At 39.2% G+C, this 21141-nt stretch overlaps 4 protein-coding genes across 4 annotated transcripts; 1 reads left to right on the top strand and 3 right to left on the bottom strand.

The window, feature by feature from the left end:
• Nucleotides 1–37: 37 nt before the first annotated feature.
• Nucleotides 38–2224, bottom strand: LOC144186941 (protein TASOR 2-like). Its single transcript, XM_077710588.1, has 5 exons — nt 2106–2224; nt 1823–1976; nt 1063–1168; nt 797–978; nt 38–641 (listed from the first exon to the last, which is right to left on the bottom strand). Exons 1-5 carry the CDS (start codon nt 2151–2153, stop codon nt 559–561), a joined length of 573 nt encoding a protein of 190 aa, XP_077566714.1. The 5' UTR covers nt 2154–2224; the 3' UTR covers nt 38–558.
• LOC144209426 (uncharacterized) lies at nt 2216–11310 on the bottom strand. Its single transcript, XM_077735716.1, has 13 exons — nt 10792–11310; nt 10408–10556; nt 10239–10334; nt 9876–9948; nt 8769–8860; nt 8552–8689; nt 8366–8469; nt 7969–7985; nt 6011–7888; nt 4914–5604; nt 4502–4826; nt 2275–4415; nt 2216–2225 (listed from the first exon to the last, which is right to left on the bottom strand). The coding sequence occupies exons 1-13, from the start codon at nt 10817–10819 to the stop codon at nt 2216–2218; spliced, it is 5742 nt and encodes a 1913-aa protein (XP_077591842.1). The 5' UTR covers nt 10820–11310.
• A 562-nt stretch (nt 11311–11872) lies between these two features.
• LOC144183474 (ankyrin repeat and SOCS box protein 13-like) lies at nt 11873–15185 on the top strand. The gene is made up of 6 exons (XM_077710333.1): nt 11873–12100; nt 12850–13049; nt 13135–13285; nt 13545–13679; nt 13961–14152; nt 14240–15185. Exons 1-6 carry the CDS (start codon nt 12058–12060, stop codon nt 14413–14415), a joined length of 897 nt encoding a protein of 298 aa, XP_077566459.1. The 5' UTR covers nt 11873–12057; the 3' UTR covers nt 14416–15185.
• Nucleotides 15186–15744: 559 nt separating this feature from the next.
• LOC144190912 (neuroepithelial cell-transforming gene 1 protein-like) lies at nt 15745–21141 on the bottom strand. Its single transcript, XM_077710870.1, has 12 exons — nt 20781–21141; nt 19761–19827; nt 19559–19618; nt 18805–18912; nt 18519–18686; nt 18149–18211; nt 17983–18079; nt 17750–17826; nt 17422–17679; nt 16592–16762; nt 16322–16508; nt 15745–16113 (listed from the first exon to the last, which is right to left on the bottom strand). Exons 1-12 carry the CDS (start codon nt 20924–20926, stop codon nt 15845–15847), a joined length of 1671 nt encoding a protein of 556 aa, XP_077566996.1. The 5' UTR covers nt 20927–21141; the 3' UTR covers nt 15745–15844.

Here is a 21141-nt window from a genome sequence, read left to right on the forward strand (position 1 = left end):
ATTCGCTCTCCCACAGTGACAAGAAAAAAAAAAAGAGAACTATTTTCAATTTTATTGTTAATAGCAAAGATCAAGTGTATTCTTTTTATGTGAATCCAGCTTGAAATTATCAAACCCTTTCCATCACAGATCGCCCCCAAGCCAAAAAAAAATATTACAAAAAAATAAATAGCTATTTTTACTTCATTTATGCACCCTATGAAAAAGGCATCATTACATACTAGAATAACTTTTATTTTGGCATTTCACCCCAACAAAATCCAAATAGTATCATATATCAATAGATAACTTTTTAAATTAAAGACACAAAAAAAAATAAACATCTTCAACAGACCATTAAATATAAAATCCCTATTTAATAAATCAAAAACCCATGGTATAATTTATTACACTACCAATCAACTTAGAAATATGTGAATACAAAAAAAAAGTCTACAACCGGACATTTTGTACATCTTATAATAATTCTGAAAAGCGAAGGCCATTTGTTTTTAGTACATTTAAAAAAAATGAGGTTTATTGTTTGCATTGTGCGCCTGAGGTTCAGCCATCCATGTGTCACGTAGAAAATCGCTTGAGGAAAGAGTTCAAAGTTGCTGTCAAAATTCCACTCTTTGCAAATTTATCAGCAATCTTCATATCTGTAAGAAAAAGATAATACTCGTTAAATCCTTCGAAAATAAAATTGGTATGACTTCTAAAATACACGGTTTCAGTTCAGGAGTTTTCAATCACATTTTGCCACCAAAAAAGCACACTGGCTAACATATCACAAACGAGATGTGTGGTAACTCACCAGTCAGAAACACAGGGAACCGGGCTGCAATATTCTGGACCTGCAAGTGCACCAGACACCCAAGATAGTCGGGATGGTCCCTGGACTTGGCGTCACATTCATGGTACGGCAGAACTGCAGAAAGTCCAATTTCCTGGGACCAGCTTAACAAATTATTTTTCTCCTCTTCCTCTGTTCTGATCCTGGAGGCAGAAGAATGAGTCATTACTTAATGAGTCATTATACTTAGCATTTCCCAACATTTACTGATCCAGGGCGGGCCCTACCTTGCATTTTCTTTGAATCGACGACTGTCTCTGTAATGTAACAACCATTTCCACTTCTCGGTTTTGTTAAGATCTTGCAGGAGTTTCAGCAATCTTTTTACCTTGTCTAAAATTTTAGCTTCAATCAGATTTGAGTGCATTTCGACAATTTCCTAATTCAGTGGTACTTTGATTTACGAGTTCCCCAACCTTTGAGTTTTCACATTATGAGCTGCCGCCTATTTTGAGCATTTATTTTTGGTCTCTATATCGGTTACGATCCAGTATTTGCTTCTTTTCAGTACCAAAATACTTTTTTGCTGCTTTACATAGAAAAAAAAACCCCTCAGCAATCATTTCCAGATAGTGTGACCACTTGCTTTTAGAAAATAATTTTTAGTAACAGCATCATGTAATATTTGTAAATGGGGCATTTCTTGAGTTACCATTATGGCTCGCTTAAATGCAAAAAAAAACTTGATTTGCTTTATTTTTACTAGTTTAAAATGAGCAACAAATGGGCAAGACATGTTAAAAAATAATCAAATGTCAAGTCATAAATTCAACATCAGGAAATCCCTGCTTAAAAGCAGGCTTCAGAAATAGTGTGACCCAAGTGTGGAAAAATAGAACACTTAACTGCAGTGATTTTCTTGACTGGAAAGCATTTGATTTGATTCATGAATAAGTTGAGTTCTCAAAATAGTCAGACTGGGATATGCTCATAAGTCATGGTACCACTGTACTAACACTTAAGAGGATTGGGGAGGAAAAAATGTACCAAGGTTGAGGGATTCCAAAGACGGCTGATCCAACATCACAAAACCACCACCGAGAAAGAGTTCCTGATGAGTGGAATTCAGAAGATCTTGTGGTTCGTCAATGCCAGCAAACCACACGTCAGGCGACATCTTTAACTCGAGTAGACGTGGAATCTGACATGACAAGACACCAAAATCCAACGTTCTTGAGAGTCAAGACTCCGTACTTAAAAGTACAATACTTTAAATGAAACACAAAGAAGGTTACAAAACTAAAAGTTCCATCATTCACTCTGTTTCTACCTCAAAAAGATGTGTGGAGATGTCTTCATTCCTGACGATGACAAGCATGGATAAACATTCTTTGCTGAGAAAGAACTGGTCTGGTTGTACAACTGTATGACCTGCTTCTTCTAAACATGCCTGTGGAAAGTTTAACAGAAACTTGTAGTATTTCCTTTTCACAGAGGACACAATTTGAATTAAATGCGAGTCATTGTTTACCTTTGTTTCTTCAAAAAAAGGATCCTCCGATGTTACCAACAAGAAAAATGTATATTTTGTCGTCCATGATTTCTTACTGCAAGCTGGGACATTGTAGCAAAACTCTCCTGCTTTGTGTTCTAACGGCGCTATAACAACTGAGCGATCCAAAAGTTCAGGTGATTGGCATTGTGAGGTAGAGGCAGCCTGAAATGGCTTTGTATTATTTTCCTTAGCATCATTTGAGGTGGACGGTTGACCTAGTCTGTCTTTCCTGTTGGTTGTCTCAGTCTGACTGCATTTGTCAGATAAGCTTGATTTTGTATCAATCCTGGAGTCAGGGATGTCTGAACCAGAAAGTACTCGGGTTGGTTTCTCCTTTTCATTATTCGAGAATGGGGGAAAAGACTTGTAGTCTGACCAGCCTGCAATATTCCTATGGCTGGTTTCACTGACCTTGAGTACTGAAATTCTGCGTGGTGACCGTTCAATGATGTTTTGGGGAGAAGTGTTCAGTTTAGTTCCTGTCTTGTTCAAAAAAGTTTCTTCAAATGAATTCTGGGTTCCTGTGGGTGGAGTCTCACTTGATTCTAATTGTTTGACACTTGAATCAATTAAAATACTCTGATGTTTTTGGCCTATGGTAGAACCCATTTTACCTCCTGCTAAAATAGTACCTTCAGCTTTCCTGGTTTCAGCAACCTGGAGCACTGATTTGCTGCAAGGTAAAAGTTCTCCTAGACTTTTGACGGAATTAAGTGCCATAACGTGGTTCTCAGCAGACCACTCAACTTGACTCAGGGACATGGTGGGTGAAGTGTTTTGTTTTTCAAAGATACATGAAGTATTTACTACCTCACAGGGGGTTTCCTCCACTTTATCTTGACTGTCTTTGATTGATTCCACCTTCATTTCATGTGGAAGTAAATTACTCTGTTGATTGTCTAGGGAAGTGGTACTTTCATGTATGTCGCCATTTGGGGTCTCATCAGTCTCTCCTACAATATCCGGCTGGCCGGTTTCACCCAATTCAAGCACTGATACTCTCTGAGGGTACAGCTCTGGAATGATTTTGGGACAACTGACTCTTCTGTCTTGCAGAACGCCTACAACCTGACTTTGAGGGTCTGTAGTTGGAGTATTCTTTCCAGAAAATCCATTTGATGGAACTACCCTCCTACCGTGGATATCTTGAAGCATATTTGGTGCCACTGAATTGGATCCTAAATATTTTACGGTTTCAAGTGAAACCAAATTAGATTGCACATGTTTTGGAGCTACTGTTGCCTCCTTTTCATCTCTAACATTTCCTATAACAAAATGAAAGTTCCTCTTTGACTCGCACTGGCTTTCATTTTCACCACTGTCCCTTATTTGGGAACTAAATGCAGTCATTTTACAGTTTTCCGGAGAGATACTTTCTGATGTAGCATCATTACTAATACCCACTTCTGACACAGATTCACTACTGTATCTTAAAACGTCTTGATCTGTGATTGCATTTTGACACAGCGATCGCCATTTTTCTGAAAACTCTTGATGATCAGGTTCTATACTTTGAACTTCCGATTGTGATTGTTCACTCTCCATCACAATAGTTAATGGGTGATTGCTTATATCCCTACAATTTTCTGTACTGGAAGCAGAAATGCAGCTATGCTTATCTGATGCCTTTACAAAGTGATTGTTACATTTTTTACATAAATCCTTTGGAGATGTACAGTCTTTGGCCTTTTCTGTTTCAGATGTTTCTGAGACATTTCTCTCCATTTGAAGTACGGAAGGAGATGCATTATCAGCATCTTTGTAGAGTTCACTGTCTTGGAAAGAATGATCTCTGTGTTTTAGCAATTTGATGATCTCTGGGGCATATACATTTTTAGAGCCACCTTTTAAATGTATTTCTTCTGTAATAGATGTATCTAACGAATGGTTCTTTAAAGCAAACATAACCCGGTTCTCTGTCCCAACTGAGATCATCTGTATCTCTGCTGCTTTTATGTGGGTAACATCCTCTTTTAGAGAGGGTGAACTGTTATGCTGCAGGTATTTGTCATCTTGTGAAAGAGACCAATGATTCTTGCTGCATTTTTTCAGAGTCTCTGCAGGGAGAATCATGGTTTGGTAACTCTGAAAGAAAAGAAAAAGTACACTGGTTAATAAAAAATAATTGAAGAAAACACATTATTCTTTCAGTAACAATTATTAGTCAAAACCTGTAATGTTGCTTTCTCTTTCAGTGTTGTTGGTGAACTTGGTGTTTTTACACTGTTGAGTGGATGAGAGGTCTTACTGAGGTCAGAAGTGTTAGAAAAGTAAAGTTCTGTAGTATTTTCTGGACCCAGTGGTAGAGAAACTGGATTCAGCTCGTGCTTATACTGAGCCTGAGTAGATGTTGAACCCTCATCTGAATGCAGGTTTGCAAGGTCTGAGCTGAAGTCAATGAACCTGGCTGTTGAGCGACTATAGAAGAAAGAAATCCACATATGGACAATGAGCTGCATGTCCTCCATAGTATCTTGTATGGAAAAGTCCCATGGCCTATGAAAGTGAGGGAAAAAAACAAAACGGACAATGAAATTATTCACTTTAGACATAGGTTATCATTTCTTTCCGCTTTGTGCTCACCCGTGTAAGGCTCGAATGATGGTTCTATCCTTAGAGTCACATGCAAACCTGCTGTCTTGATCAAAGTCATACTTTTCCTTCCATTGTCGTGTCACTTGAATGGATCCATTATTGCAAAGTAAAGTGCGGTTGCGGTTGAACAAATTCATCCATTTCCCTGAATGGTCCGAAGGACCGCAATTCTGGTTTTCGTCCTCCAAATCAGCAGAGGCGTGCAGGGTTTGAACACCAAATCCTGTGTGTTTCCTATATACCAATCCGGTAGAACCACTTAAAGGGGGGACTTGGAAGGGTGTGCCTGGTAAACCAGAAGGTATTAAAGCATACTGGTGTAATGAGTAAGAATGTTCTTTACACAATAAACGATTCAACTCAGCATCATCAATGAGAGTGTTTGCTGATGGTGTCGTCACAGGCTGTCCTAGCAGAACATGAAGAACCGACTCTTTATTATCACATGTGGCATCTTTTGAACCGTCACGCTTTTTCAATCCTGACTGAGGCTGGCTCTCAACTTCCCTAACTGGTTGTGACGAAACCAACTCATTATTGGCCCCCAGTGCCAAATCGGCAAGTAAATTTAAAGCATCCGTTGATGTGTTTAAGCCTGAAGTTTTCTTCCTGAGAGAATAATTACGAGTACATTCTTTGACAGTTTCACTGACATGAGATGATTTAAGATGCATCCACCCTGTCAAGACAAGAGAGACACAAAACATAAGGAATTTTTTTTAGTGCTCCAGTTGATAGGTTCCAAGACCTGTTTGTATAGGTGAAGAACCGCAATGTAGGCTGTTTTTAATGGTGTCTATTTAATATTTGGACGCTTTTTGCACTATTAATTAACTCGAGAAGATTGAAAATGCGTAACCACCTTAGTAACCATTGAACTACTCTCCAATTTTATGTTTGTATTAATGTTCCTGCACTATAAACTTTTCATATGTTTGGCGGATCCAAGCTGCAATGCCAAGAATCCACGAAGTAATGAGTTATTACTGTACCTTGGATTATAATTTTAATTCATCAACCACATCTGTAAAATACAATAAAACACTTGCTACATGACAAATAATGTAATAAATAAAGAGACTTACATGTCTTCTTAAAGTGTTCCCGTGAGATATCGATGTGCTTTCTGTGTGTTTTTATCCTCTTCCACTTGGGATAAATGGATGGAGGCCTGCATATGACTTCAGCTTTTTTGATTTGTGTTTCCAACAAAGCTTTTCTGATCAAGGTGTATTTCACCTCGCTTTTCTTCGTTATATTAGGCATGTCTCCATGCGTCACTGACTGCAATGTCAACTCTTCAAGTCCCACTGCGGTGTCAGATGAACTTGAGGATTTGACATCGGCGTCAATTCTGTTTTTCTTCTGGCAAGGTTCTGTCTCAGCATTTTCATCTAAATCAAAGTGATGCTTTCTTGTTTTCCTGCTTGACAGCATGTCTCTTGGTTCATGCTTTGTAGCACACGGGTCTGAGATGGGATGGGTGTGTTCGTGAACACCTGCTTGAATCAGATCCTGACCATTCTCTGTCTCTTGCAGTATTTTTTGATCTGGATTTTCAACAGGGGACTTAACTATCTTCATCTCACATCTTGCTAATTCTGGAGATGCACAGCGCAGCTTGTTATTATCCATAACTGCACTAGGGGCTCCTAGCAATTTAACATTGGATTTTTCCCTTAATGATTTGACCCAATGAGCATTATCCCTCGAACCATAAGGAACTAAGACTCTTCCACATTCACTCAAGACAGGCTTCAAGTTCCAACGGTCAGACTTCTCTCTCGGATGACCTCCAAGGTCCATTGCAACAGTGTTAAGCAGAGTCTTTTTTCCTGGATTTCTCTCCTCTATCACTATGGACTTAGCAGAGATAGGTCCCACTTTGCTGCCTTTTGCGATCAACATATTGAGTTGATTCCAATCCAAATTTGAGGTCGCTGTTTGTTGCTCAGCCTGAGTACTGATGTGACCAACTTGCAAAGGATTGTCACATTTTTCGATCCCAGGAGTCTTATAACATGCCATCTTACTTTTGGAATGTTTCCAAAGAAGTTTCCTTCGTTGTTTTTTTGTAAGACAAGCAATCTTCGAGTGTCCCAAAACTCCATTGCGTTTGGCCGGCAAATATTTCTTTCCGGGTACAGGATCAACTCGACTCTTTGCAGCTACACTTTGCTCAGAGGTGAAGCTTAAAATCAGCTCTGCTGGAACGTCAGGAATAGTAGACTGTAGAGTTTTAACGGTGAGATCACCTGCTTTTTTCAGCACTGGCAAATCATTTGGTTCAAGTATTGCTCCATCTACATCAGAACCTGTCCCATACTTTTTAGGGCTGAAAGGATTTTGCATAGAGTTGAAAGTTAGCATTACTTCTGTAGGAACGTCAACATTCTTTTGGACTCTTTGATCATCAGTTTTGTTCAGAACTTGAAAATCATCTGGCACAATTTTTGCTTCACCACCTATTTGGTCAGCACTTTCATTCACGGTTTTTCCGCAGTTAACATTTAAAACCAGTTCTGCAGGAATGTCAGGATTCTGGGTTTTTCTGTTTCCCGGATCATTTTTATCTGGAGATGTATCGCTTTTTTTCTGTGTTTGCCGATTAACTGGTGCAACTGATCCCCCAGTTATTACTTTGTCATTATTTATCTCCAACAATGCAGGAGTATTATTAACAATCAGATCGTCTTTCGATCCTGAATGCAGAGGATTGGCTGGTAGCACCTTAAAAGAAGATGATAGAGCGCTATTGGTGTCATTTACAGTTGGTGCAGGAGTTGTAACTGGTTCCTGTCCTTGACTCAACAGCACTGTATAGGTCTGCATGGGATTTGACAGGACTTTATTGAGATCCTTGTTTGGTTCAAATTTAGGTTTCTTGACTGTGCCCTCATCCAAACGTAGAACCGGGAGATATCTTAGAATTTCATACGAGATGAGGCCACATGGTTTGGACTCTGTGAAACACCAAACAAATGACACCTGTTTCAACTGCCATGAGAGAGTGATGGTATTTTTTTTCATCTCTTTGACTTACCTTTCATTGCCAATGTTCTGAAAGAGAAAAACAAACCATTAGATAGCTATTAGACCAAGTGGACTGTAGAGTAGAACCTCAAAGTCAACAAATTAAGCAGCAAAAAGCAGTGTCTATGGTTTTACAATGAAAGCTTAGCATGGTTTTTAAAACTCTGTTTTATGCTCCCGATCTTAGTCCCAAACGTTTTGCTCATGTCTCGATTTTGGATAAGTCATTCTCTCAGAAAGTGTGGTCCATTGGATAGCACTACATTTGGATTTACCCTGTAAACATATGCTGATATCTGTTAAACTATATTCTGATTGAATATACAATAGGAGATATTGAGTTTGGGAGGATTTTCTGCGATTGAGTAGGAATATTAATACAAAAAACATGAAGTATTCATGCCCACCTTCTTTTTTTATAGGAAAAGGCTACGACAGCAAAGGGGCAGGTGAGGCTGGGCGACTGCGTGGTTTTGTTACTTCCATTATCAAGCAGCTCGTAAATATAACACTGTGAAAAGGAATTAAGAGTCACAAAAAAATTGGATCAACGTCCACCAGCTATTGGTAGATTCTATCTCAGCCATAATTACTTGGGTTCTCTCAAATGCAAGGGAGAAGCTGGTTTGAGTCGTCACCGAAGCAAGGAGCTGGGACACATGGCAGTCAAAACCCACAGTAGGTGAGCATATATCTTGGGTGTGGTTCTCAGGAACTCTTCTGACTCTCCCCTGCGAAAGTGGAATGGATTTCACAATGAATTTACAAGTCAAATCATGCATTGTCAGCAACCACACAATTTATAAGTACCGTCGTCAGCTTGATTATTGCAATGTATCCCGATTGGCCATCCTGCCAGCGCTCTGGGCCCAAACAGTCAGAGAACATCGAGATGTAAACACCTGGAAGTAAAAAAAAAAGTTTAAAATGACTAAAATTTAGTTGCTGCACATTTGGATCTAAATAAGGTCTAAAGTATTGTTATAATATGGAAAAGAAGGTTGAGTTTGACAAAATCACTTTGAAAAACTCATTTCAACTGTAAACTAAAATAGGCTATTCATCATTTGATCAAAGGTTGAAGACTTTCACTGCAAAACTGTGGCAGGTAGAAAACAACTCAGGTGGGGTGACTGTCTTGCTGTGTCCAACCTTAGCCGTTAGAGCACGCTGCAAGAGCCTGTTTAGTTTGTTTTTTTTTTATTTATTTTTTATACACTATAAGTTCTAAATGTTTTTTTGTTTCACTATTCGCTGAGGGACATTTTGGAAAGATAGATATTAAAGCAAGTACAATAAATATATGTAAAGATATTTTGCAGGTTTTATGTTTTTTTGTAGAAAATTGTGCAATGATTATAGTGGCGGTAAAACATGACGGTTTCTTTCTACAACTGATAACAATATTGGACTTTGGCTGTTATTCTTTGACTGCTCGTGCCATGTGCCTGGACTTGAAATTTAGAGCAAACCGCCACTATTTTGCAGTTCCTCGTTCATGCAACAACTAATATCTCTTTTTTTTCATTTCGTATTACACTACCAAGACTAAAATTAAAGAAGTTTTCATTCAGGGTGTCCCCCGCGTCTGGCCCGGAAACCGCTGGGATTGGCTCCAGCACCCCCCGCGACCCTAATGCAGATAAAGCGGTTCAGAAAATAAGTTGAGTTTTTCGATGTATCAAGAGTTTTTTTTTAGTAATTAAATAAATACATCTATGTCCACATCACATTGTTAGGTCATTTAGGGCACAAAATTAGCATCCATTACACATTTGACCTATATTAGCCATAATGTGGTATTCGTGAATATGGGCGGCAGGATTTTATGGTTATTTTTGTTAATACTTAAAAAGTCACTTTCCCTAAAATGGATTAAATAATTCAGTGAAAATCCATGCTTATTCATTTATTTACCCTTCAAGGGGTCTCCCAGGCTTGAACAAGAGCTTGTTCCAGTGAGTACTCCAGTTTGCCCAAGTGCTTTTGCCTGTGAAAAAGATCAAAATAAAGAAACGGTGAGATTTCTTCAACTCATTGGTTGCCACAGTGATAGACATTCCAATCCATGACATCTTGACTAGGAGAGGCCGGTGGTGGATTATCGCAGCCACACCTGCCAAAATTCCAGTTAAAACGTTTTGGATGTCTAACACTGTCAGAAGAGCATTCACAGCCAGTCCTCCCAGTTTAAATGAACTGGATACTTATAATCGCCAATGGTAGGCAAACTTGGAAAGAATTTATAAAATATATAAATCAGAGCAGAGGTATTTGAACCTTGTTGACGTCATCGAACAGCAAAAATCCATACGTTTCTTCCAGGTCATCTTCTGAATAACCCGATTGTCTTCGCTTGGTTCGGAAGTCATTGTACTGAAGTTGGATTAAAAAAATAATGTTATCCCAGCCCATATTTAAAAACATTTCCCACACAAATGTCACTTACCTTTTGCTTCAATATTGGGTTATTAAACAGGGATGCCGATTTGTACCTAAAAGACACTTTGGACTCTTGGTACAAAAACGCACTTTGTAGTGGATGCAATATTTTTCGTTTGAACTCGTCCGAATATTCAGTCACTGGTATTAAAATGCCTAAAAGTACAACAGGAAATACATTTTAGGAGAGAAATGGGCGCATTTCGAAATACATCGAAACTCAGAATAGGAATTGTGAAACTCACTATTCGTGTTTTTATGGGAAAAAAATGCAGGATCAGTAACCAAGCAGAGTTTAATTGAAAACGAAGGTGTGATTGATTGATTTATTGATTGGTTGAGTTGTATGCACGTTTATTTAGAAAGGCGAAAGCGAAAGTTTGTACTCAACTCGACGACGAATCGGTTCCATTTTCCATTTCGGGACTTGTCAGCTGTGACGTTTGTCCTTCCTCGAAGATAAATGTTTCTTGTTTGGAACATGACCTTACCTAAATCCGTCACTTTAAATCTGCTCTTAACCGAAAAAAATGTACTTTCACTTTGCTGTCGTCAGATAAACAAGGTAAAAAGTTAGATTCCAAATCCGGAAGTGAAGGTCCTGGCCACGTAGCACATGAAAAAAATAACTAAAAAAAGACAAGACAAAAGAGAAAGGCTAATCCATTTCTTACACTTACTCATAAGTGAAAACAAATTTTGACCCGTCGCAAAGCGCCGGTGGTCCGCTGGCGAGACCAAGACGATGATTCGGGGAAGGAAACGAAAGCAAACGAGTTGACAACCGCATCCATTTTGAAACTTGACGGGAATTATTTGGAGTTCCACGGTCGTGGTGTCGAAAGAATCGTGGATGTTGCACAATTTCTCAATTGGACGATTTGACTCAAGATTTAAACTCATTCTAATGCACTCCCGTCATAAAATATTGTTTATTTTATGGGAATATGTTGATTAGTCAATGTACATAACATGTTGCCTTCACGTTATTGCTGGTGTTACCACGAGAGTAAACTTTATTTTTGTTTTGATTACACACCTCATTTCTATCCAAAACAAGGCGACATGACACAGAAATGAATAAATGATAGACGCGAATGCGTATATCTTATGAAAGTGTTGTCATTAGAACAATAAAAATAAAAATTAAATAAAAAGACTATACGTACATACTATTGAGCTTTTTTGGTCAAGGAACTTGCAAAAATCTTTTTTTAAATGCACATTTTCTGTGCTTTTGTTTACATTCACATACAAAATAATATTTATAATACTATTGGATCACATTAATGATAGCCAGGTATCCCAACTCAACTAAAAACACTCTACAAATGTCTAACAAAACTGGAAAAACTTTGAACCAAAACCCCAATTAAATGAACTTGCACAAATGACAAGAAAATCACAAAAGACAAAATTCAGGGAATAAAGCAAACCATAAAAGTTCATCCAACATTTGCTAGCAGAAAGGCCACACGTATGTACTACATTTCCCAGAGTTCCGTGCTGTCACTCGTTTCCAGGCAGTGACCGACAGAACGCTGGAGTTCAAGCACACCGTGTTTTGGAGGAATGTCAACCGCTTAATCGACGTGCTTTGGAGGCCACGATGACTTCCACCCGTCCCTAAAATTTGCCATCGATCGAAGATGTCAACATGGAGATAAGACAGAACAGACCCTCCTTGTACGGGGATATCGGTAAGTAGCTTATCGCAATGATGACCATGGCTGTTCTTATGCGGCTTTTCGAATGTATTTATGACCCCTTATGACTTCGATGTTTGACCAACCTTCGTTTAACTATATCAGGTATAAAATGTACAGCCGAGTTTGCGTTGCCTAGCAACAAGTGAATAAACTTAGGTCACCTGAAGTGTTGCGATCGTAACTAACTGCAATTATTTTTAGTACTATAACATTGTTCTCAACTGCAACTTACTATATTAGTGTTATTATATGCATATTAGTGTCTTATTATAGCGCTTGTCACAAATCGTAATTAAAAGCGTGTTGACAAGGTTTGTATTTGTTACTTTTCCATTTTTTAAAAACTAAACTAAAACTAAACATGACTATGTTTGCAGATAATCGTACGTGGTTTTCAACATGTTTAAATGTTGATTAAAAAATATAATTCAAAAATATATTATTGTTCGTCACTGTAAGAATATAAACGTTAAAATTGTGCATAATATCAGGAATAACAAGAGCAAGTATAATTGACCTTCATGTAAAGATGGTCAGTCAAAAGCAGTAGTGCCGAACACGCTGCTCTCGAGCCTCATGCGGCTCCCAGCCAAAATGAATGTATGCTTCTTATCATATTTTCTATTGTATACTGTGGCTCTTTGTCTCATGTTTCTTTTATTTTTATTATTTATATAGAATCACAAATTATTAAAAAAATATGAGAATGGAGAAAATAATTCCACTATCCATGTTTGCAGCCCACATTCTGGGATTCTGGACCGAGCGATCGGCAGTGCACGAGGCAGCCGCTCAAGGCCAGGCGGCACAGCTGCAACAGCTGATCCGAGACGGCGCGACCATCAACGCCGTGGCTGTCGACTCCATCACCCCTTTGCACGAGGCTTGCATCCAAGGGCACGCCTGCTGTGTTGCACTGCTTCTAGCTGCTGGGGCGCAGGTAGAAAATCCAGACTTTCCACTTTTAGCTCAATTTCTCCTCGCCCTGAGATTTGTGTAGCAACTTAAATGATGAACTTCCCCAGGTGGACGCCCGCAACATAGACGGCAGCACCCCCCTATGCGATGCCTGCTCGGCCGGCAGCCTGGAATGTGTCAAGTTGCTGCTGGAGTACGGAGCAGCCGTCAACCCGCCGCTCTTCACCTTCTCGCCGCTCCATGAGGCGTGCATGGGAGGTGAGCCCAACGGGGGCTTGACTAAATGTCCTGATCGGCCCCCATATAGCTTTTTTTTTGGAGTATCAGTTAATATGCACCCCTTGTGGCCTTTGTAAAGATAAGCGATTTAGAAAATGAATGAATCTTTTCATTATTTTTGCTAGTCTAAATATATGGGCATCAGTTTAGTATATTGCATATTACATATGAAGTGAAGAAATGAGCTACTAAATATCTCCCATCTTTTTTCATGTCTTTTTTTGTGTGGCGTCACCAGGAAGTTTGGACTGCGTGGAGCTACTGATTCAGCACGGAGCCTCGATGGAGGCGCACGACTGCCACTATGGAACGCCACTTCATGTCGCCTGTGCCAGGAAGCAGTACGGCTGCGCTAAACTTCTACTCAACGCAGGTCGGGTCCTCATAAAAGAAAGTTTAGGCCACATGGTTTGCCAGAAATATGCTGTTATTTTGTTAAAGATTTGGAATTTTATCTCAATTTTCTGCGTGAGGAGAGTTGTAGATACGCTTTTTTAAAACAAATAATCATCATGATGGTGATGTTTATTTACAGTGAATATTGATAAAAAACACCCTTTGTATGAAATGATTTTGGTGGGATTTTTATTGTCTGTTCTTCTAGAGTTTTGTGTCAGCTTAGTTGACATCTTGTTTGATTTTTTTCTTCGCAAGGCGCCAACGTAAACGCTGCAAAGCTCCACGAGACGGCGCTCCATCATGCCGCCAAAACGCGCGATGTCAACCTGATCGAGCTTTTGGTGGAGTTTGGCGCCAACTTGCATGCACGAGACAACTTGCACAGAAAAGCCATCCAGTACACGGCACTCGGATCGCCGTCGCACTTCTGCTTACGCTTCTACGAGGGTACGTAAATTAGCCACCATTGGTTTGATTCCCCTCAACCTGTTTTGTCTTTTAACAAGACAGCCATTTGTGTCTTTGTTGACACAGACACGCCGTTGAGCCTCCAGCAGACGGCGCGTATTGCTCTGAGGAGGATGATGGGCATAAAGGCACTCCACGTTTTTCCCAAGTTGAACTTACCCAATCGCATGGTCGCCTTTCTATCGTACACGCCCCCCACAGTCTTTGACCTCGAACAAACTCTTCTGGATTCACCGACATAAGCCTGTGCGTTATTTGAAGTCAGTTTTTATTTTATTCAGAAGCATTTCTTTTTCGTTAACTGGTGACCAGTTCAATGTATATTCTGTCTAGGATAGATTGCAAGTCACTCCCCAATTGACATAATGCTGTAATATGGATGAATGTGTATTATTTATTTCTCAGGTATATTTGTAAATAACAAAGATGCTTCTTTCTCATTGTGGCTAGTGTAGAAATAAAACTGCCGCTCACTTTTAATCCTTCCAAGTTATTTTGTTGGTTTAAAATGCATAGTATCTGGTAATAACAAAGGATATAAAAGTGAGGAAATACAAATTTGCACATGACTGTATAAACTAAAATGAGCTTGTTTATGTACTCTACCATTAATAGTGTAGTGTATTCTTTCCCAATCATTCCTCTTGTATTTCACATTGTACAATGCTAAATTGTCCTTTTATGAACCACTTTATCCTCACTAAGGTGGCAGGGGGTGCTGGAGTCTATCTCGGCACAAAGAGACAAACAACCTTTCACACTCATACCTAGGTGCCATTGTAGAGTCCAATCAATGTGCCCAGATAAAACCCACACAGGAGAACATGCAAACTACACACAGATGAAATGATCTGGATTTGAACTGAGCCCCCCAGAGTTGTGAGGCCGACACGCTAACCACTCACTCCACCGGGCTGTCCAATGCTAAAATGTGTCCATTTAAAAATTTTGCTAAAGCTGCTAAATATGTTTTTGGGACCAGTTTGTATACAGATTAATTTGGATCTGTAAGATGCAGAGATGTAAATAAAAAAAAACTGATTTATAATGTTGAGTGTCATAATTTTTGCTTGGAAATTTTGACTTTTTGCTCATATTATACCAACACTGTCTAAGTGCAGTGATTGGTGGAGAAATAAAGGCCGTCTCACACATTTGAAGGATTAACTAGTGGTTTGATTTATTTTCTTACAGTATGTAAAAATGTGTGCCTTTACTCAATAACTGAACCTCAAAAATGAAAAAATGGAATTCACCCATCCAAGTTATCTGTGGGTACATGGCCCTGCCCCCTCGGAGTTCCAGCTAATAGCAGGTGTGCACACTTGAGGTCAATTATTAAGGCTAAGAAATGATAATCAGGTTTGACAAATAGTGTTCAGTGTTAAATTTTATTGGCGTTGGGGTACACATTTTACATTCGAAAAAGGCTCAATAGACAGACAAAGGAGAGAGAATCGTTTTTTGACCAAGAGAGTGAAATGGAATTCTTGCATTGGTCGCCAAACACTAATTTAGAAAAGACATCATTTAAGTCACAAAAACATCTGACTGACAAACATGGACGGAAATAACAGTATGTTTTTGTTTATTTGTTGTTTTTTTATGTTGAGTCTGCTACAAGGATTGGAAAACACAAAATCAGTGGTGAAACCATTCAGTCCATCTTGTCTACACATCCGTCTCTTTCCTTTTGAGGGTGACCCGCGACCTCTGCGGCCTGAGCTGAGGTCTCGGCGGTGGACAATTTTCGTCTCCCTCGTGGATGGCCGACGAGCGCCGCTTGACCCGTGAGACGGCGTTGTCCGCGGCCCCATGCTCCATCATGGCGCCTCGCAGGCAGTTTAGCCACTGCTGCTTGTGGTACACGTCGTTCACGTGGAGCGTGTGCGACTGGCCGTGTGACGGATCCGTCGAGCTCACGCGGAAAACGTTTTTGGCTGCGGGAGAAACGTCACAAGTAATGAAAACAAGGAAATATAAAGGGACAAACACACACTTATCACTAATGATAACTTCTGAAATACATGAAGCAAAGGCAACAAGGCCCAAATAAACCCTAGAAAAAAAAACAATCTAAAAAAAATATAGAAAAATCAAATGTATACTTTCTAAATTCCTTCTGAAAATGTTCAAATCATTCCCCACCTTTGTCGGCATTGGTGAAAGCACCACGGAAGGATCCGCCTAACCGGGCCTCTCCGTCCTGAAGGTCTTCCAGAGCTAGGTCCCGAACGCGGATGGGCTGCCTGTACACCTGGAAGCAGCTACGCTCGTTGCGCGTCACGGGCCGGGTCAGCACCAGCACCTCCGAGAACAGGAATACGTGCAGCCTCTGCCACACAACGACATCGCCATTGTCATTTTCGCAATTCAAGAGCGCCCGATAGTTGTGACGACATGTTGAAAAGTGCTTACCGAGCCACTCTTGTTCCTCAACTCGCCGTGACACAAGAGGCTCCTGCAGCTGTCAATCAAAGGGTCTCGCTGCTTGTCGTCCAAATACTCCAGTTTGTCCACATAGTACCGGCACTCAGACTCGCCTTTCCTTATGTTGATGTCTGAGAGAATCTCCTGGATGATTGACACCTGCGTGGGAAAGTGACACTCAATAAGCACTCTAACTAGCCATCCTTACCCTTTGATTTAAAACAAATAAATAAATAAAAAAAAATATATATATATATGCATTAATTTTTCAGAGCATAACACAAAGGGAAAAAAGAGGAATAAATTAAAAAGAAAAAAATTAAGGTAGACATTCAAAAACATTTTTGGCCAGATTTCATTATTATTGTTATTCATTTACTGTTTTAATGTTCTGTAGTTATATATTCTTTTTTTGTGCTAAGTAGTTATTGCACAAACTAAAACTGTCAAAAAATTACTTTCTTTCAAAAACATTCTGCCAGAATATTCAACAAATAGCAATGTTTTTTTTCTAATTATTGCTCTTGTGATGGCACATTTTCTTCCATTAAGATAATAAAGAATATTATGGTATAAAAGTAAAATAATACAAATAGACACAAAAAAACATGTACAGTATGTTGTCGCCCATTGGACAAATTACCAAAATGTATAATGTCTTTTTTGTTTTTAATTAAACAATAGGCCCTACATGTATATTAGCCAGCACTTTTAGTACTTTGAATTAAATGAGTACCAATTGGTTCGTTCAAATTTGTCTGTACTTGTAATTATGCCCCACTTGAGCATATTACCAGTATTGATTTTAGATATCGTACCGCTTTCTCCAGTTTGGCCACGTCCGGGTGATCGGCCGGAGTGTGCCTCATGATCTCCCGCAGTAGTAGTGGATACTTGACTAAACGGGAGCGTGGGATATCCAGGAAGCTCCACAGGTCCAGTTTTCGGCTAAAGGGCGACTCCAGGCAGCGTTGCAGGAAATCCTGCACTCGCCGATCCTGCTTTTTCTGATCCAGAAGCGCTTTGGCCGCTAGCTGGTTGCTGCAGTAGTTGCGGTACGCATTCAGTCCCGGGAGCTGGAGCGCACAACACCAATGTCACACAAAAATGCTAACAAAAAAGTGTGTTCTTTGCGTTGTTTCTTACCCAGTCAATCACCATTTGTCCTATCTCAGCCACTGTGCCATCGGGTCCCGTTCCGTTGGTCAGCTTCATTAAAAGATCTGCAAAAAAACATATTGGGCAGTTGTAGGAAAAGAAGTCGTTATTGTGGAATTTGAAGACCTTCTAAAGAATACATTTTTGAGAGCTCAGCCCCCTTTTTTTTTTACATCCAACTAAAAATAAATAAAAGTGAAAAAACTGATTGGCTGGCTTACCCTCATGCAATGGTATGTATGCATCTAGATCTCCAAAGATATGCTCCAGCTCCTCCTCCGTCATGATGGACAGCTTGAGCATGGGGTCGTGGTATGCCTGAGGGAAAGGACCAGGTTACTCAATCAACCAAACCAAGAAGATCCCGGCATAATGTTATCTTCTAACCTTCCGTGCCAGCTGGAGATCCTCAATAAGATCTTGCTCACCCCTAAAGAGCTCATATATAGCCTGGAGAAGAAGAGGATGGCTTTGTTTATTCATCTATTTCTTTCAATGGCTTTTTATTAAGACTTAATGTTTTCATTACTGTTTTTGTGTGTGTTTGAATTGCAGCTTCACGGAAATCACAGCATAAGTATAACTTTTGCCATTAGGCGTTAACATCATGCTAGCTCAGTGTTCAATTCCATTCTACATGTTCCAAAGACTTTTACTCAGCTCTCATTTTCTGTAAGTTTGGATTCAATTTTGCTGTTTACACATGCATTTTTTAGTGTTCCCTCAACAGCCTAAAAGCATTTTTAGAATGCACAACCTCCTGTCTCTTGATTTCCTTGGAGGTGAAGGAGCTCTTTTGGTGAACATCCAGCATCTCTGACCACAGTGTGCTATTCCTTCGCTTGGTGGGCGTGGGACCCGCCAACTTGCTGCCGCTTCGCAGCAACACGCCCGGTGACTTACCATCCCCACGCAGTGACATAGACTGGAAACACAAAAGTAAAAGATTACTTGAGAATCTGATGGACAATCAGTATTTGAGCATTAACGGATGGCTGTGAAAGATTATCATGGGGTGCCAATTGTGATTTTTCTTCCTTTACCTGGATGGTCTGACCAAAGCGACGGACAGCTCCATTCTTGGAAGGAGATATGAAGTTGACGAGGGATGACACTCTGGCCAGTGGCCGCACTTTTTTGTTTGTCGGCTCCTGATGAACACATTGAAGCATCCTGATTAGATACAATTGAAGTTAAAGTCGGAGCATATAAAGTAGTGATATGCCGGCACCCATCCATGTATTTATTTAAGAGTATGAGAGAGTATTGGATTTGGTTTAATTATCAATCTTTTCGGCTGCTGTAAAACAAACTACTGAGCAAATATGTTTGCCTATTAAAAAAGAGCATCATTTAATATTTGTAAACTGATTATGAGATAGCAGCTGGGCACACTTTAATACAAAAAAAATATGATTTGTCATTTACTTGGCTTAAAATATTGGTATCGCATTGGCATTAGTTTAGTATCGGCAATACATCTTGTCTATATATATATATATATATATATATATATATATATATATATATATATATATATATATATATATATATATATATATATATATATATATATATTTGTTAAATCAGCCTCGGGACATTATTAATATAAATATAGTTAAATAATAATGCATTGAATTCATATAGCGTTGCAATTTTGATTAGACGGTCATCAGTCACAATTGTAACCGTAGTTGCTTTGGGGCAGAATGACAGAAGCGAGGCATCCCGGTGTCATAAGCCAGTGTCAGTTTTCCTTACCTTCTCCTTGTGTACACATTTGATTGACACTCTTACCTTGAGCTCAAAACTGGACAGGCTGACCGTGTCGTCTTCCTTTTCTTTGCGTTTTCGCTTCTGTGGTGGTAGAAATTACATGATGATTTTATAAAATGATTGAACAGAAGTCCTAGGTTTTCCACAATTTACATATCGACCTGCAGTGGCCCGTGAAAAATATTTCTAAAATTGAATAGGATTCTGGACATTAAACTCTTACCAGACTGAAGTCCCATGGTGTCCCTGGGGTGAGAAAGGTGAAGGAGCTTCCTCTTTGAAGGAGATTTCTAAAGGATAGGGGGGAAACCAAGATTTATTTGTTCGGCGAATATGTTCGAATTGAAACCCAAATGTAATCAGATTATATCCTTTTTTAAATGACTTGAAATACAATTGTACCCAACAAACCACCTGAAAAATGCTGCATTGTGAAAAATATGATACAAGTGAATGTATTTGTATCAAGTCAAGATGACTAATAGATATATTAAATCTAATCACAATATTAAATCACCTTGTGGACTTCCAGTGTGTGGCTCCAGTTTTTTTTATACCTAGGTCTTGTGTGTCTTGGTACTGCAACCAAGAAATGTCCCTAATGCAGAATGAAATAATGTTCTAATCTAATGTGTTCATTTTCAAGACTGGCTGCACAACCTGCTGCTCAAGTTAAAGAAAAGAGTTGTTGTGAATTACAGTGCAGCTTTAGTGAATGACACTCAAAATAATATAGCAACAAAAGAACCTTTTGTTGTAAGTAAAATATGTTTTCTAGATTACTAGATTAAAAATTGAGAAACACACAAACACTTTGAACCTTGTATCTTATTGACTGATTCATTCAGTGCAGAAAATGTATGTATGTAATCTTTTTGTGTAAACATCCAACGATAACAACAACAATAATAATAATGCAGTGGGTTATATATGGAAACAAATTATTTTCTTTTATTGTAGATGCAGCTCATATTTCACAATTGCAGTACTTTTTGTTAACCTTTTTTATGTAGAAATTGTCTTTTTTTTAGTATTTTCCGATATTTTGCGCGTTTTCTTATGTTCATGGTGCCATTAACAATGATAGATGTGAGCTGTTGAGAATTGCGGGAATTCCAGGGTGTCCTTGAATGCATCGTTTACCATTTCGCAAACAAACAAAAAAGTCACTTGCTTCTTTGATGTTTTTGAAATTGCATCGCGTTAAGAATGCGGATCTAAAGTTTTAAATTCAAGAACGTACTTTTTGGAGGTATTTCTGCGCAGTTCTCTTGGCGATTGCTCAGCTAAACTAGTAACGCTGGCGGTGGATGTTCTCGATGACGTCCGATGAAGTTTCTGCTTTTTCCCCAACGTCTTTGACGCTTTCCCTTCTTCGTTTTCATCCATTCCGCAATAGATATTCGTCTGTTTCAATATAAAGTTTGACTTGGACGGAATGACTGAATTGATTTGTAAAACAAAGCCGAATTGTAAACGACAGAGAAACAACAGACTTGAGTCCAACACACTACGGCGGAAGTTTGAATATGGTGGATTATTGAAAAAGGACCAATCAGAGAAGAGCTACGAGCTCTGCTTCTATAGACCAATCAGAGAAGGGC

This window comes from Stigmatopora nigra, chromosome 2 (assembly GCF_051989575.1).
Source record: "Stigmatopora nigra isolate UIUO_SnigA chromosome 2, RoL_Snig_1.1, whole genome shotgun sequence".
In the NCBI taxonomy this organism is placed as follows: domain Eukaryota; kingdom Metazoa; phylum Chordata; class Actinopteri; order Syngnathiformes; family Syngnathidae; genus Stigmatopora; species Stigmatopora nigra.